Below are 17,400 nucleotides of genomic sequence, written 5' to 3'. Positions count from 1 at the left end.
AGACAGCCTTGATACACCCAGCTTTGTGCAGGGCCAGATGGGAAGTCTCAATCTCTCCATCTGTGAGCTCCAGGCTTATATGATCAAATCTACCATCAGCCGCTACCTCTGCGTGCTCCACTGCCTCCTGTGTCAAACGGGTCTGAACTACCTGTTTCAGTGGGAATACTGCTGGTTGCTTAAAATTTTAAGCAGATCAATTAAGACTACATTAAAGTAGATTTGGCAAGAGCTCGAGTTACATGCAATAACAATTGCTCTATTCTGAAAAGTGATTGAGTAAAAATAGCATCTTCTTACTCATCTGCCGTGTTCTGCATGCATCACAGTCATGTGCTAGCTTTTTCTCTTTTGAGGCAAAAAGCAGGCACAGGAGAGACCCATCCAACCTCTAAATTCTTAGAAAACTTTCAAACATCAAATACTTACAAATATGCAAGCTTTCTTTTATGTACTCATGCCACAGCTTGGCTGCACAATGCTAGGAGGTAAGTCCATACAAGCCACCTACCATTCCCATCATAAAATGCCATTACCTTAGGAAAGGGCAGAAGTTAGTCCATACAGATGGAACGTGAACAAACTCAGGTCAGACGCAGCGAGGACTCTATACCCCAGCATCAGAGTCACAAAGATTGAACAGCTCTTTCCAGAAGAGAGCATCCAGCAAGACCCTGAGGACAGCAGCTCTCACTCTACTCAACCTTTCCATTTTTGCTTGGTCCTTCACCAAAAGCAAGAGCTCCAACCATGCAACATTCTGCAGTCAGCTCTTCAGTTAGGCAGCTGTATACTTCTGAGCGTTGCATTTCCCCAGAGTTCTTGCTTGGTATCAGTCACAAACTACTCTAACTGGGTCGGTCAGCTGCAGAGAGACATTCACATAGAAAACAGATTTCCAGATGGGGACTGATGCTCAAATTGCCCAAACAAGCCAGAAGGATCTGCATCTCCTCCCAAATTTCTGGAAGCCAGGATCATCCGCCTTCTGAATCCGCTTCTAGTTTTGAGAAACTGTCTAATTTTCACCCATAGGAATTATTTATCCATACATCCAGCTAATGTAAACTAGCACAGTTCCATCAACCCATTAGTTTGGACCAGCTGAAGCTGTAACCTAAGTCTCATATAAATGCAACCTGCTACTTATGTTGGTACCTAGTAAACAGTGTAGGCAACCCACTGACAAACTGCCTTCAAGATCTCAGTTGCTCTGATCTGCCTAGCTAGTAGCCAGCACATCAGTAGTAGCCACACAGAATCAAGAAGCCCAAGTCATTCAGGATCTTTTTTTCAACTTCAATACAGGTAATGTGGGTTCACCAGAAAACTCTTGAAGGCTGAAGTCCCAAAGGATTTTGTTAAAGTACCACGGGCGCGTAGCCATCTGCATCTGTTGGTCAGCAGCAAAAATCAGCATTAAGCAGCTACAAATAGGCTGTGCCAGGGCTGAGCTGTGGGGAGTTTTGCACCAGGAGGTTTGGGTTCAAAGCTCAGACATGGACAGCTAGACAAAGTGGAAAGCAACTGCAACTGTGGATTTACTCCATGGTATTAAGCCAAGCACCACTACACACCATTCCTTCCCAAACCACACTCCACATGCTCCTGCATTTTTGACAACTTTCCTACTGGAAACTACCTGTTCATCTTTTATATGGCAGCATCCACTTTCCATTTCTTATTCCATAGGTTTTAGCAGTGGTACTAAACAAAGATGTTTCTGTTCCACCTGCTCTTCAGGAGACAGCCTGCATACTGTCAGTACACCAGACAGGCCTTGGAGCCTCAGCAATGCAAGTTCTGCCTTTTGTAACAGCAACAGGATTGTGTGATGAAAAGCAGAGACAACGACTGAGCAGCCAAATTATTTCTGAAGCATTTTCTCATTCTATTTTAATAAGCATACAATTGGTGCAAGCTGCTCTTGAATTCACACTAGCAACAGAGGCTCATTGAAAACCAGCCCAGTTCACTGAATAAGACAGGTCTATCCCAGACCCAGTGAGGTTACAAAGAGGATAACACTGGCAAAGAAGGGGACTGTTGAGAATGAATTACCCCAAAGCAAAATGGATCTTAGAGTAAAAATTAAAAAAGAAAGCAAGTAACACATACTGCATGTTTACAAAAACATATTTGGAACAACTGACTGCAAAACAAATTAACAATTACTTTCATTCCTTATTAATAAGAAAACTTATGTCAGCAGTTATAAAGTTTATCCTGAAAAGTGAAACAACTCCTCTGGACATCTAGTAGGTCTGCAGGATGCACAGAGTTCCAGTCAAGGGCAGTGTTACAGGAGTGAGAGGCCTACGTACATTGAACACAAATCAATAGGTAGGTAGAGAGGAAGAGCTACACGAATGCCCCCAATGGAGAAAAAGCATCCACCAGACATCAACTGTCTGTCATCAGTTGACTGGTGACAACTCCAGAGGCAATACCACTGTTTGCTGCCTGCTGATGTCTTGACAGTGAACTTGGAGAGGAATTGGATTGAAAACAAATGCCGTAGTTGGGTGAGAAAGTAGTCTTCAGTAGTTCCAGTATTCCTGGCAAGAATTTCTCTCGTAGCCACCAGATGAGTACCTTCTAAATATTTCTGCTTCACAGATTAGCTCCTCACAGTCTACCACAAACCAGGCCCTTGCAGCCTACTAAGCCCAGCTCAGATGCACATAAGTCAGTACTACTGCATCAGAGGTGCCCCATCCCAGTCACACATCTCGGATCTCTGCCATTGCCCTGCTGCATCTAAGGAAAGCTGGTATTTGCTGAACACATGGAAATTCAGAGGTTGCTCTCAACCGCCGCTAAGTTCTTCAAGGTCATCCCACCCTCTGTACATTTAGCGAAACAGCCTAGAAACATCTTCTTTCCTTCCCCCAGTAAAATCCTTCACCTCCTACTGCTTACTGTACCACTGCAGCCTACTCCCTCCAGTACCACAGCTGGTCCACATAGCAACAAAACATTAGATGAAAGCAGGAAATTATTTTGCCAGAGGGTGATCCAGGAGAAAGCTTCTATTTACACGCGTTAAAATTCTTCTTTCTTTTCTTTTCTGAAACTGCATTATGAAAAGTCTGTTTCTTCCTTTTACTAGATTATTTGCAGAGAAGCAAATCAACTCAACTAAAATCCCCTCCCCCAAAAGAAAAACGCACCAAAACCACAGCAAACCCACAGAAACAGGGCAGAGGAAAGCAAACGCACAGGGGAATGGAGATAAGTAGTGATATTAGTGTTTGCTTCAAGAGTATTAAGCTGTCAAGGTTCCATGTTAGATGGAGATGGACAGGACTGCATTAAAGAAAGGCTACAGTCCACGCTGAATATCTTCCTCAAGCCCTATTCCTGTTCAGCCACATATTCCCCGTAAGCATTCTCAATTGTGTAACTGAATGCAGAGGTGACTTCAGCACACACTCAGGCCTGCTGCGCATCTGCTTGCTTCCAGGAGCAGCACATATGTGAGGGAACTCTTGCTGTCCAGAGTCACGAATCTGCTCTTCAAAGCCAAGTTTAGTTGACGGATGGATGATGTCAGTGACAGCAGCTCCCTTACCATCCGCTTCGTAGCCCTGCTGCCACAGAATGCCTCTGGAGAGAGAACGAGGCCACTGTGCAGAGACAAGGGAACAATATTAGTGGCTCATGCCATGGGCAGGTAAGGGTAAGACGTATAGAGCAGATCTGCTTCAGGGTCCCCAAAGGTTTGTTGGACTGGACCATCTTCAGCTCACTTCAGCACTGCAGTACAGCAGCTTCCATCTCTACCTGCTATGAGGAAGCAGCATCTTCCAGGATGCCATTTCTACAGCTGCAGCTTAAATCTAGGCCCCACTTCTATTTGTACCCCAGTCCCATGGCCTGATATAGCAGACAGTTCTTATGGTGCAGTATCAATTTTTATGTAGCTTCCTTTTCCCAATATACATCTTACACACTGCCATCTGTTCAGATTCTTGCAACACAGTGTCCAACTCCCCACCTCCTCCTGTCCTTCTGGGCTGCCCTGAACCAATCCTCCTCTTGGTTACTGTTCCTGTAGTGAGTTATTCTGAACGCACACAAGATGAGCTAGACTTTCTCACAGAAGTGTTCAGGAAGGATCAGACAAAGTCTAGCTCTGTATGCTTAAGGGAATGATGCAAGAGCAGTGCATATGACTTTTCTTTTCTGTGGCAGGTTAAGAGCGGCCTAAGGTTGAAGGCTGCACCCAAGGCACTGTGTTAGAAAAGTTGTTTTTGTTTTTGTTTTTGGTTTTTTTTTAATTACTTTTATTCTTAAAAATGCAATGCCTTCATTGTTCTGCCTTGTAAATTAGTTCCTTTTTCACCTTCTCCAAACCATTCGTCAATGTCTAAGGGTTCTCTTCATGGCCATCTCGTTTTCAGGCTAAGGAATCAGACTCTTCCCTCAAAGCACATACCAGATCTCTCACCAGCTGAACGCTCTTTTATGTACTATTTCCAGTCTTTGTTGGGGTGCAGCAATCAGTGCTGCACAGAGTATTCAGAATAGAAGAACAATATGCAATGATTTAAAAAAAAAAAAAAAAAAAAAAAAAGACACGTTTCTTGCTTTGTTTTGAGCTCTTCCTCATATTTCTATTTGCTATTTTGATGAACAACATGGTTACAGAAGACTTCAAGATTACTCAATTTTCTGGCCCTTCTCTCCATCTTTGCCTTTGGCACCTTTCAGAATTACATTCTCTGCGTGCTTTGAGCAAATAACTGAATGATGAGTTGTTCAACTGTTTATCTTCAAGATAAATACCTGTATCCAGTGAAAGGCAACAGCTTTCATGAGAAATAACTCACAATAGGATTGTTCAGACTAACCACCTCAGGATCTCTTTTTCACAGAAAAGGGAGTTCTTGCCTCAAAGACCATATCCTCTGAGCAAAAAGAGAGAACAAAAAGGTGGGACAGGGCATCCCTGACCTAGAAACTCAACATGCAGTGCACCGAGCAGCAGCCCTCTAACACCTCTGCAAGCTAGCTTCATCACTTCAGAAGTCCAATTGGCAAAACAGTAGCTCAAAGTTATCTCCAGACAGTTACATTCACACTCACTGGTAAGCCTTGGAAGATGTTTTTGATATAATCCTCTCTGGTGTTATTAGCTGAAAAACCTGCACCAATCTGCAATTCTGACACCACCCAGCTACAGTGCCTTACCTACAGTGCTCTTCACTGCTGCCCTCCTTCCATAACCCTTGTTACCAAGCAGTCCTGCAAAGTCCAAGACAGAGGCTCTATACAGCTTGCCTTGGCCTCATATACTGAGGTAACTGAGGAACAACATGACACAACCTCTTTTATTTACTTACCTTACTTGGACATCTCAGGGGAAAAAAAAATACTTAAGAAAAATTCCATTTGATAAGTTCCATTTAAGCAATAAACATGGGCTGTTACAGTGCAGGCTTTGTCAGTGCTTTCAAGTAATGTGTATCTGTTTTCAGTTACTAGCCTTTCTTTCTATTCTGGAGAAAGTGAGCTTTCAAAGCACCTTTCCTTCACTCATACATCATCATCACTACCACTAAATAAGTTTTATCCTTGTGTTGGGATTCCATTCATTGATATAAATTGGCTGTTTCAATGTAGTGTTCTCCTGAAGCTATGGAGTCTTCAAAACATATTAAAGGCTAAGAACTAACACTCATGGAATTGTATCTACATTAGTTGACCTGAAAGCACTTCTGAGTTCTCAGGTACACTCTTACACTACAATCAAATCTTATCCAAAGAAAACACAGCCAGGTACCAAGGCTAAACTATCTTGATTCCTGTCTAATACAGGTTCGCTTCTGAAAGCAGGTAGAGGAAAATGACTACAAAACCTGCAATCATATCCACTTACCACTCAGTCTAAATACACCCAAGGAGACTTCAGCATAAAGCCATTTTCTGTCACCACAACTTAATTTGGGGGTACCCGATTGCCACAAAATGCACCTCCTGAACTTGTAGTCTCTCCCTGTACGATGCCCAAGTAGAGTACCTGCTCAAAATGAGAACTTGCAGTCCAAAACAGACTTCTGGCTTTAGATTGCTACAGTATACCTCTGGAAAGGGATTGTTAACCCTCTGTCTTTTTTAAGACAGATGCAATGAACTGTGATGAAGTTGACTTTGCAAAGGTAGCAACTCAGACAAGAAAGACCTAAGCAGTGGTTCAGTGCAGGGGAGCACTTGGCCACCAAGCTGTATGCATACTGGGGTGACAGCACATAGGAACCCCTGTCTTCTGAAGTTGTGCTGTTGCTGAGTTAGATAGAAGGGATGTTACAAACCAACAGCAAGGCTGCCAGGTGAAAAGGGCTGAGAGCACTGCTGTGTTCCAGTCTCATAACTGCTCATGCACTCATAACTGCTGATGCACTGCTACAATAAATGGTCACTAAGTTACATAGAGAAACAGCACAAAGATGAAAGGCTGCAGTTCAGGTGTCCCGCTCATCCTGCGCATCCCGGTCCTACCAATCTCCTCTGCTACACCTGTGGTCCTGTTGATCTCCTCTGTTGCAATCTGCAATCCAGATGGAGAGGTAGAGACACATATCAGCTCTGCCTCCAACTGGCAGCTCTTTCCAAGCCATATTTGAGTCCCTCAAGCTAAGGAAGGGTTAGAAACTATTACAGAAAACAAGAGCAATGGAGGAAAACTATTTTTGAGTGACAGGGTCTGTGACTTACTTGCTCAGCAGGCAATTAAGTATGCTGAAAACCCATCTGTCAGATTAGATTCCGTGGAAACTTAGGTGTGCACACATCTAATCTGAGCCTAGATTGGGCCTAGGAATTAGGCAATGTTGAATAACTGAATACTTGTTGAGACAGCTGAACTTTGGAGCACGCCCTAGAACAGCACCACAGGTCACTACACTAAAATTTGCTTCAAAGCTGTCTTTCTGATGGTTCTGAACTCACTTTAACATTCTCAGCAGAGTTGGTTTTGCAAGTTATGAGCTCACCATATCTCAAGTCTGTGAGGAAACACACAGCAGCACTTGGAAGGCCAACTGTGTTCTGGGCTGCACTAAAAAAGGGGTGGCCAGCAGGGAGAGGGAGGTGATCGTCCCCCTCTACTCGGCTCTTGTGAGGCCCCATCTGCAGTACTGCGACCAGGCCTGGGGTATCCAGTGCACGAAGGACGTGGAGCTCTTGGAGTGGGTCCAGAGGAGGGCCACTAAGATGATCTGAGGAGTACCTCTCCTATGAGGAAAGGTTGAGGGAACTGGGCTTGTGTAGCTTGGAGAAGAGAAGGCTCCAGGGAGACCTCATTGTGGCCTTCCAATACTTGAAGGGAGCGTATAAACAGGAAGGGGAATTGTTTACAAGGGTGGGTAGTGATAGGACAAGGGAGAATGGTTTTAAACTGAGATGAGAGGTTTAGGTTAGATATTAGGAGGAAGTTTTTCACACAGAGGGTGGTGAGGCACTGGAACAGGTTGCCCAAGGAGGCTGTGGATGCCCCATCCCTGGAGGCATTCAAGGCCAGGCTGGATGTGGCTCTGGGCAGCCTGGTCTGCTGGTTGATGACCCTGCACACAGCAGGGGGGTTGAAACTGGATGATCATTGTGGTCCTTTTCAACCCAGGCCATTCTATGATTATCTGCTGGAGCTGACTAAGTCCCAAAGGCTTTCTACCTAGGTACGTCAAACTGCTAAAATTCAGGACTGGTTGGACAGAAGTTGGTCACAGGCTGCAGATAACTTCAGTCCTGCAGCAGTTAACCTTAACTCCATACCCCAGAACTGTCCCACATCCTGTGAGTCTCCAGTCTCCTTCAGGATCACATGGGAGCAAGGGCAGAGTCTGTCATTTTATGTCAGCAAGACACCACTTCTTAGTGAAAAATGTTCTTTGGTAGGCATATCCAAGTGTCAATAGCATGAGAAAAACCACAGTACAGTAGAGAATTTATTTTCTCATCAGCTTTCAGGAGGAGACTAGCAGTGAACAAATACCTATACTTTCTAAATCCCATGCACAGAAGACATTAGACTGAACTTCATTAAATGTTTAGTAGGAAACAATTCCCTAATATAATTAAGTTTTGTGTTGTCTTTTTTTTTTTTTTTTTTTTTTTTTTTTCCTTTTACTAAGGAATCTTAAAGATACCACAGGTCAGAGCTGCAGGAGATGGGAAAGAACTGTGTGGGATTACCTGCAGGCATACATTATCGGGTGGGTGCTGTCAGCCTCTTGCTTTCCTGTGCAATAAGCATTGTGGGGGAAATCACCGTGTCTCTTCCCCTTTACCTCTGCTGCACAAGAGCAAAAAAAAAGTATTTCTGAGAACACTGTCGCAGGGATCAAAAGCCTTTTTCTACAGGCTCTGACCTAGTTCTTTCATTCTTACTAGAGGGAAGAAAACACTTAAAGGAACATTGTCAAAACTGTTCGGTTTAAAAATAGGCTTACCTTGGCAGTGCTCCCATCTAGATGGGCTCATACTAAGGAGCACAGGCTCCCTCCCCATGCAGACACCGATACATTCATCCACCCAAAGCACTGGTACACTGCAGCCCGAAGGACCACCCAGTCCACACACTCTCTTCTGAGACAAATACAGTGACCCACATTCAAACTCCATTTTGGCTGAATCCCTTTCAACCCCTGCTCAGGTATGTATATCATGTAACTGCCAAAGAACTCCAGAACCCTCCAGATTCCTATTTCATATTTGCAAATCTATCTCTGTCGACTATCCTGGTAAGAGATTTGTTTTCTTTAAGTAAACCGCTAGATATTTGTTGCCATAAGCAAACTCCAGTAGTTCATTCTAAGACAGCAATGAAAACAGTCAAATTTGAGAAAAACTTCAACAGGTTGTTACACAAAATCAGATTCTTTCAAAGATTCTCCACAAACTAAACATCCCAAAGCGTTTTCATTTCAGCCACGCAGAGCGTTCCTGAATTGAAAGGGGAAAAAAAAAAAAAAACAAAAAACTATCCCTGGGTTCGTGGCTGCAGCTGAGGAATGGGCGTTTTCCCAGAACAATAGCAGGGGCAGAACTGGCCAGACAGCGGATGCTGGCTCCAGCAGGAACTGCCATGCTCCAGGACCTGAGGTTCTCTTGTGCCCCAGGGACCTAACCTTCTCTGCCAGTTGTGTGCCAGACATGAGTCCATACAAGAAGTGGGTTGGCCCAAGAGTGCAGAAGCCTTGTGGCACTAAAAATAAAGACCCAGGAAGCCCAACCATGAAGGCTATACAGCCTTACTTAAGCCAGGTTTTCAGGGTTTTCCTAATTCCCAAGCTTCTACAGCTGATGCACAGAAGGTTATGCCCTCAAGTTCCTAAGCAGCAAAGCAGGAAAACAATTTTCCCCCCAACCAAAACAAACAAATCAACTGGAAAAAGAAACAAAACAGTTTGTGTTTCCTGACTCTAAGACACTTTGAGTTCAGTAAACTGGCATTTTTCTACAAAACTCTTCAAGTTTAAAGAATTCTACAGCAGCTTGACTTTTGATAGAGCACGATCCACACACTGCAGTGACAGGAGCCATTAGAGACAAGTAACCTCAGCTTCCCTAAGTTCCACATGTTACCTGCCAAGAGGCACAGTTCATGGAAAGAGCACAGCCCACACCCATGAGCTTGATTGATACTGTGGAGCACGCATTAAGATAAAAGCATGCTTTTAAGCACCTTCAACAAAGAAGCATGGTCCCAATAGAAACCTAGGGATAAGAAATTTGCATGAACTACATCCACAGAACGTAGTCACAGCCACGTGGCTACCTATGCTGCAGAAGTAAGCGGTCATCTTGTTGTAGTAGTGTGAGGGGAACAGAGTTGTACAGCAGTCCGAAGGCAAAACAACTGAGGGATGAAAATCAAAACGAGGGAAAAGCAGCATGTACAGACAAGAAGGCATATTCTGAGAGCTCACAGCAGGGATGCATCTCAGAGAGAGGAAATGGGAAGAAAGGGTTAAAGAGGAAACAAATCCCAAATCATCTCAAGAGGAAGGAGAAGCACAGCTTCCCAAAGGTTTAGCAGAGCTTTTCTTCATTAATATTTACAAAGCTTTTAGAGCCTGAGATGGAAGGCACTGCAGATACGAGAGGAATTATTTCAGACCTGAAAAAATCTAGCAAACAGACTGATGAGGAGTTCAAGTGAATAAAGAAGGATGACATTAGAGAGTGCACTGAAATAGGGGTTGCTACTGGCATGTGAACCATCTGGTGCATGGCAGCCCATTTCATTTACTTACCCACCATCAGGCACGCATGCTCAGTTACATAGTTAAGTTTCTGCCACAGGATGAGAAACACTTTTACTCCAGATCATTACCTTCTTTTCGTCATTACAGATCATTATAACCAAATACGCTAATCAATAAAGCACGCTGAGCATAAAGAACCTGCATGTCTTAAAGAAAGGCTGAAAACTTACGATGGACAACTTCAGATGTACACAGACATCTACTGAGTGGTTTTGTTCACCTTGCTTAGAACTTGGTTTACAAGGATGTTACTGCCTTCAGCAGGCCCAAGTTTCAGCTTGACTCTCATTTGTGCTGCTCACTTCAGTACTTAAAAGACAGCTTCAGCATCGCTGTCACAATGTGGTATGCAGCCTCAGATAGAAGCACTGAAATCAGCCCACCTGAGAAAGGAGCTGAACGAAGGCTGCTCGGAAATGAGCACACCTCACCCCCAAAAGAATGACAGACCCCAGAGTATGCACAGGAAGAGCACAGGTGGCCGCTTCTCACACTCTAAACCTCTAGAACTGTCCTGCAGTCACAGAAGAAAGCAAGATGGGACCCGAAGCCAAGAATTCTCAATGCCTTGGGGAAAAACTGTGGGAAGTTCAGAAGCAGACAGCAGGAGGGGATTTGCCATGTTCCATCCACATCCCTCCTTTAACATCCCAAAAGGAGCAGGGCCATGCACCTAATGCCGCAGGAGCCGGCACCCAAGGGGTGACACCGGCGGGCAGCACCCCGGGCAGGGCACCGCGCCAGGAGCCGGGCTCGGCACCGGGCTTCGGGAGGACCGGGGGGTGAAGGAAGCGGGGCACGCAGCCTCGGGGCTCCAGGCTCACGGCCTCAGGGCACGGCGGGAGGCGACGAGGGCCGGAGCTGCCGCGGAGAGAGGCGGAGGAGCTCCGCCGGGAGCGGCGGGCCCGGAGGGGAAGTTGCCGGGCTGCGAGCGCCGGGCCGGGCGGAGAGGCGAAGCGAGGCGAGGCGGGCGGCAGAGCGGGGCCGGAGCTCCAGGGCCGCCACCTCGCCCCGCCGGCCCCGCCGCAGGTGAGCGCCCGGGGGAGGAGACGGGGGAGGGACCCCGAGGGGGGACGGCGAGCCGGGGACGCGGAGCCCTTACCTTCCACCGCCATCCTCCCGGCCTCGCATAGTGTGCCGGCCGCCGACACGGCGCTGCCCCGGCCGCCCCCCCGCCCGCGCGCGGGCTCGGCTCATCTGCGGCCGCCGCGATCAACCTGCGGCTCCCGCTGACAGCCGGGCGGGGCCGCTCCGCCCCGCAGCACGCCGGGAAACGTAGTCCGGGGCCTGCCCGCACACACGGCACCGCCGGCGCGCGGCCCAGGTGCCGCTCGGCCCGAGGCCTTTGAGGGGCGTCGGGTGTCTGCGCCCCGAGCGAGGGCCAGGCACCAGGAGTGCGGTGCTGGTTTGGCCTGGCAGGTACCCAGCCTGAAGGTGCGAGGTGCTGCCCTGCATCACGCTGCTCTCCCTGCCGCCCCTTTATCCTGTCCCACACCGACAGGTTGCCCAAAATCCTGGGGGAGGATAGCAACGCGGTAACTGAGTCTTGCGCCAATCAAAGATCTTGCTACCGTCTTTGTGATGTTTGCTGTCTGAAAAACAGCGCTGCATTTCTACCCTGTTTTAGTTTTGAGATATCAAAAATCTTGAAGATATTTCTCCCTCAAAAATCCTTCCCTTCCCTTCCCTTCCCTTCCCTTCCCTTCCCTTCCCTTCCCTTCCCTTCCCTTCCCTTCCCTTCCCTTCCCTTCCCTTCCCTTCCCTTCCCTTCCCTTCCCTTCCCTTCCCTTCCCTTCCCTTCCCTTCCCTTCCCTTCCCTTCCCTTCCCTTCCTTTCCCTTTCTACATGGAAAGAGCTTGTGAGCTCCTTCATCCACAAAAGTCATTAATAAAACCAGGAGGACAATAGCCAAGGAACTGAGTGTACAAGGGCATATGTTATACAGATAGGCTATGACAACATTTTCACATGTTCTTTTGATTTGTTAGCAACGAATGAGCATTATTCAAGGCAGGTTAGTTTTGCAAAACAAACTTCCAAGACATTGCATTGAAGAACTGGCTTGTTCTTTGCTCTCATATGCAGTTGAACTATTAACCTTTGTGTTGTATATGAGTCAAGATACACACTTCCTGGAGCAGCAGCCTTGTCTTTCACCTATCTGCAAAGTGGTAGGCATAGTCACAATGCATTATCAGTGATAATTAAAAGGATATGCAGATTCCCAAGTGCAACACAATCACGCACCTAATTCCAGCTGATGCACAAAATGGGTTGTTACTTTTCTACTTTCTGCCAGACAACAGGCTGTTCTTGATTGTTCTTGATATATTACACATGACCTTCAGCAATTTTTATTCACTGTACAATGTTTTGTGATTTTGGTGACATTTTTTGTTAAGCTAATATATTCTATTAATAATTATTTTTTCATTTAATCATGACAATATTTGAGGGTAGTTAGTGTAATTTTCTGGCTAACCAGCGTGGCTTCACTGAGGACAAATCATATTTGACCAACCCAGTGATCTTTCATGATAGTGTCACTGCATCAATAGGCAATGGAAGAGTCACTGACATCATCTATCTATCTCAACTTCAGAAAGGCCTTTGGCATAGTACCCCACAACATCCTTCTCTTCAAATTGGAAATATATGGATTTCATGGGTGGATTGTTCAGTGAACAAAGAACTGGCTGCAAGATTGAGACCAGAGAGTGGTGGTCAGTGGCTCCATGTCTGGATGGAGATCAGTCACGGGTGATGTCCCCCAGGGTCAGTGCTGGGACCAATACTTTTTACTGTCTTCATCAATGACATTGACTTTGGAATTGAGTTCACCCTCAGCAAGTTTGCTGATGACACCAAGCTGAGAGGTGAGGTTGACATGCCTGAGGGATGGCATGCCATCCAGAAGGAAGTAGCCAGGCTTGAACAGTGGCCCCAGGGCCCCAGGTGCACATCATAAAGTTCAACAAATCCAAGTGCAAAGTCTTTCACCTAAGTCAAGGCAACCCCCATTACCAATACAAGCTGAGGGATGAAAGCATTGAACACAGCTTTGTTGAAAAAGATCTTGGGGCACCTGTTAATAGGAAGCTGGACACGAGCCAGCAATGTGCCCTGGCAGTCCAGAAAGCCGACCATATCCTGGGCTGCATCAAAAGAAGCATGGCCAGCAGGGCAAGGGAGGTGATCCTGCCCCTCTGCTCTGCTCTGGTGAGGCCTCACCTGAAGTACTGCATCCAAATACAGAGTCCTCAGTACGGGACAGATACAGACCTGTTGGAGCATGTTCAGAGGAAGGCCACAAAAATGATCCAAGAGACGGAATACCTCTCCCATGAGGACAGGCTGAGAAAGCTGCAGCTATTCAGCATGGAGAAGAGAAAGTTCTGAGGTGACCTGAGAGTGGCCTTTCAGTATCCAAAGGGGGAGCTACAGGAAAGAATGGGAATGAGTCTTCAGCAGGATCTGTGATTATAGAAGAAGGGGAAATGGCATCTAGCTCAAAGAGGATAGATTTAGGTTGGATAGAAGGAAAAAGACTTTTACAGTGAGAGTGGTCTTTTACAATGAGGTGGAAAAAGTCTTTTTCCAGTGAGGCACTGGAACAGGCTGCCTAGTGATGTGGTGGATGCCCTGTCCCTGGAGACTTTCAAGTCAAGGCTGGATCAAGCCTTTAGCAACCTGATCTAGCTGTGCATTTCCCTAACTGCAGGCAGTTAGTCTAGTTGGCCTTCAATGGTCCCTTCCAACTCTAAGGATTCTATGATTCTAACATATATGGGAAGCGTTGCTTTCTTGGTTAGAATGAGTTAGAAGCCATACCATGAATAAATCAAGGCTCAGAGTTCAGGTGGTGTGGATGGGGAGAGCTGCTTCCTTTAGTATGCTGAATTTCTGACTGCATTTCAACTATGGGCCCTGAGGACATCCCCAGTGAGTACAGCTTTACTAAGCCCTTTAAAAGCCCTGTAATTTTTAATTACAGCTTTGTGCCTGATGAAGAACAGCAAAATTATGGCTATGACTAGACAGCAAATAGGGCATGACAGATGTTGAAAGGTATAGTTTTTGAAACTTAATGTTACATGATAGCTAGTGAAACCTAGTATTTAACAATATTTAAAAGCATCAAAAACATCTACAATTCTGGTCAAGACTAGGCAAATTGTAATTTAATGTATGTCACTCATTAGTGAAAAGAGGCTGTAAATTGATTCAATTAATATATGGTGAAGTACAATCTGTTTTGAGCGTAGCCTTCAAAAACATCAGTGAGAGCTAGATAACTTTCTAAAAACATCCTACTAAATTATAGAGTAGAAAACGACCAGCTTTCTCAGCTTAGAAAGAGCTTTCTAATCACACTTCCTTGCTTCCCTTTTTACCTTGACTTCTCCAGACATATTTCTTCTAAACTTTCTCTTAAAAACATAACCTTCCTTAAAACAGGCACAGCAAAAGTCCATTTCCTGTATATTTTTCTCTAGGTCTCCAGATGAAATAAGCAAAAGCTCCATAGCCATTCATATTATTTCTAGGTAGGACTAAAACCAGCTAATGTTAAATGAAAGTGCATTCATCAACAGTGCAGCTCTACTTGAAGAAGAGAGCTAATGAAATCATTGAACTTGTGTACATCGGTACACTGCCATCCATCATCAATTTTCCTTTATTTTCCCCCTTCATCTTACAGAAAGTCAAGTCCTTAAGACTTAAGCATCCCCTTGTGCTGTGAAGCAATTTATGCAAAACAGTCAAATTCTCAGTTGTCTTCATCTAATGACCTTGGTAGTGAAGCAGTTCTGCCATATAGGTGTGACTCAAATGTGATTAACTCTTCTGGGTGCCTGAACACATGCATAGAGCTGTCTTATAGCAACAATTCAACAAAGATCTGTAAATCAAGAACCTCCAGTCAGACACCAAGTGCCTTCATCTTTGGGCAGCATCACAGCATCCGCTCTGAGTTATCCTGTATTCTTACCAGTGCTGGGACCACCCTGATCTAGCAATGCTGTGAAAAGCAGTGATTTACCTTCCCACCCTCTGTTGCTAACTTTTGATGCAACAGCCTTTCTTTCTGCTTGAAAACTAACCTGGAAAAAGACTGGTAAGTGTTACCTCTATCAGTTACCTTTTGTTATTCACTATGTGGTTGCCCAAATCCGGGTGCTAGCAAGTGGAGTGTAGTTTCTTCTGATGGTTTGAAGAGCCCAGGGGCTTTTAGAGGTGTATCATATTATAAATCAATTTCATCTTACCTGGGTCAGGTAAACATCCTCTCACTGATGTTCTCTTAGGACTCTTTTTCCTCTCTGGCCTTCACAGCTTCCTAATCTTCTTGGTTGAAAGGAGCTACATCAACATCTACAGCTTTTAAAAAAGACTGAAGCAGATGAGAGTTTGACTGCATGTACAGGGGGTCAGCAGTTGTGCTAGTGAGGAGGAGTTGAGGAGAGTAATGTATTCATATGGGGGATCTACAGCTGGATGTTCATAAACTTATCTTCCTTTTCAGTGAGGCACCCATTATTACTAATGATCTCGTTGGACTGAGAGTATGATCTCCACAAAGATCTATATAAATCGCTTGTGCCTGTGCTTTCAAGAGAAGATACAAAATGGCTTAAGACAAGCAATGATGGTAAAACAAACATTATGGGTAAGAATGACAAGGTACAAAGAGGATTTATATGCATATATTGAAATCTCCTTCTATCTTCTGAGCTCTATCACTTGCTGTACTTCAGGGCTCCAGAGAAAATCACACATGGACCATGATTCCTTTTCTTCGGTCTGCATAAATAGCAGCTGTTGCAAAGAAAGTTCAGAATGTGTCAGGACGGGGAGAAGGTTCCTATACTAGATGCTTAAGGACTAGAAGACTATATTGAATCCTTAGCTTTCCCCATCAGAGGAAAGGCAAAGTAATGCTCCTCAGACCAATGCAGAGCTTGGCAGTTTCAGTACTGGAGATGTGAGATCAGTGATTGAGACGTACAGTTACTTGAAAAAATGCCTGGGTTCCTTTTCCTCATAGAAAAGTGCTACAAACTGCTCTCATGACTCTCCATTGGGAAGTATAAGTTACTGAGACATAATGCTTAAGAATTCTCAAGAAAATGAAAGAACCAGATCTAATAGATACTGTGCATATAGGCAGAGGTAGACATTTCTGTGAAACAGTCTCTTATAGCTGGGCCATGTGACTGGTCAGCAGACTGAGTCAATACAGTTGGATATCTTTTTTAAACACAACAACCAATGCTTTCTGCTATTATTTGCAGAACTGCAACTTGATGTGGGCAGAACCAGCTCAGTGCTCTCAGTAACCCACAGTCACAGAAGCATGGAAGTGGTGCTGCTGGAAGGAAGCTCTGGAGGTCTCTGAGTCTAAAAGTCCCTGCTCAGAGCAGGGGAAGCTACAGCAGGCTGCTCAGGATTGTGTCCAATCCTGTTTGAATACCTCCATGGGTGGAGACTTTACATCCTCTCTGGGCAACTTATGTTACTATTCAGTCACTCTTCAGGGTTTCTTAAGTGTACTTGGAATTTCCGGTATATCAATTTGTGGCCATTGACAACTCAACAGTAATGACTCACTGTTGTCTGCTGGGGTTTACCACTGAAGCTGGCTTTTAAATATACTTTGTGTCACCAATCACAACCCTTTAAGCCCATCACATCAGCCAGTTTTCAGTGTAGGTTATCATCTTCTCATCTAGTCTGTACTTCACCAGTTTTTCTGAGAAGTTGTTATGGGACACAGTGTTAAAAGCCTTGCCAAATTCAAGATAAATAATATCCACTGCCGTCCCCCTATCCATTACATTTATCTTTTTTAATTGTAGGCTATCAAGTTAGTCAGGCACGATTTCCCCTCTGTAAATCGGTTTTGACCATGGATTCCATCCCAAAGGCATTCCCATCCTATCTGCAGTTGGAAATGTTTTCTGTTATTCGTTGCTCCTTTAGAAGGACTGAGGTGACAATGTCTGGTTTGTCATTCTCCAACACACTGATTTTGTGTGCATTGAAATTTCTGTTGTGGAGCCTCAATGAGCTCTGCATCAGTAACACACACATACACTCTTCCTGATAGGCAGCTAGAGACATTTGC

At 45.1% G+C, this 17,400-nt stretch overlaps 1 protein-coding gene across 1 annotated transcript in view; it reads right to left on the bottom strand.

The window, feature by feature from the left end:
* SAMD12 (sterile alpha motif domain containing 12) overlaps nucleotides 1-16,354 on the bottom strand; it is a gene marked incomplete at its 5' end in the record, with an annotated part of 174,980 nt that extends 158,626 nt beyond the window's left edge. The window contains 2 exon segments of the mRNA XM_079533835.1: nucleotides 16,282-16,327; nucleotides 16,331-16,354. Of these exon segments, the coding sequence (XP_079389961.1) occupies nucleotides 16,282-16,327; nucleotides 16,331-16,354 (70 nt within the window).
* Nucleotides 16,355-17,400: the final 1,046 nt, after the last annotated feature.

This window comes from Tetrao urogallus (assembly GCF_951394365.1).
Source record: "Tetrao urogallus genome assembly, chromosome: 3".
Taxonomy (NCBI): Eukaryota; Metazoa; Chordata; class Aves; order Galliformes; family Phasianidae; genus Tetrao; species Tetrao urogallus.
The sequence above is the reverse complement of the archived record's forward strand: the minus strand, read 5'-3'. Positions and strand labels throughout refer to the sequence as shown.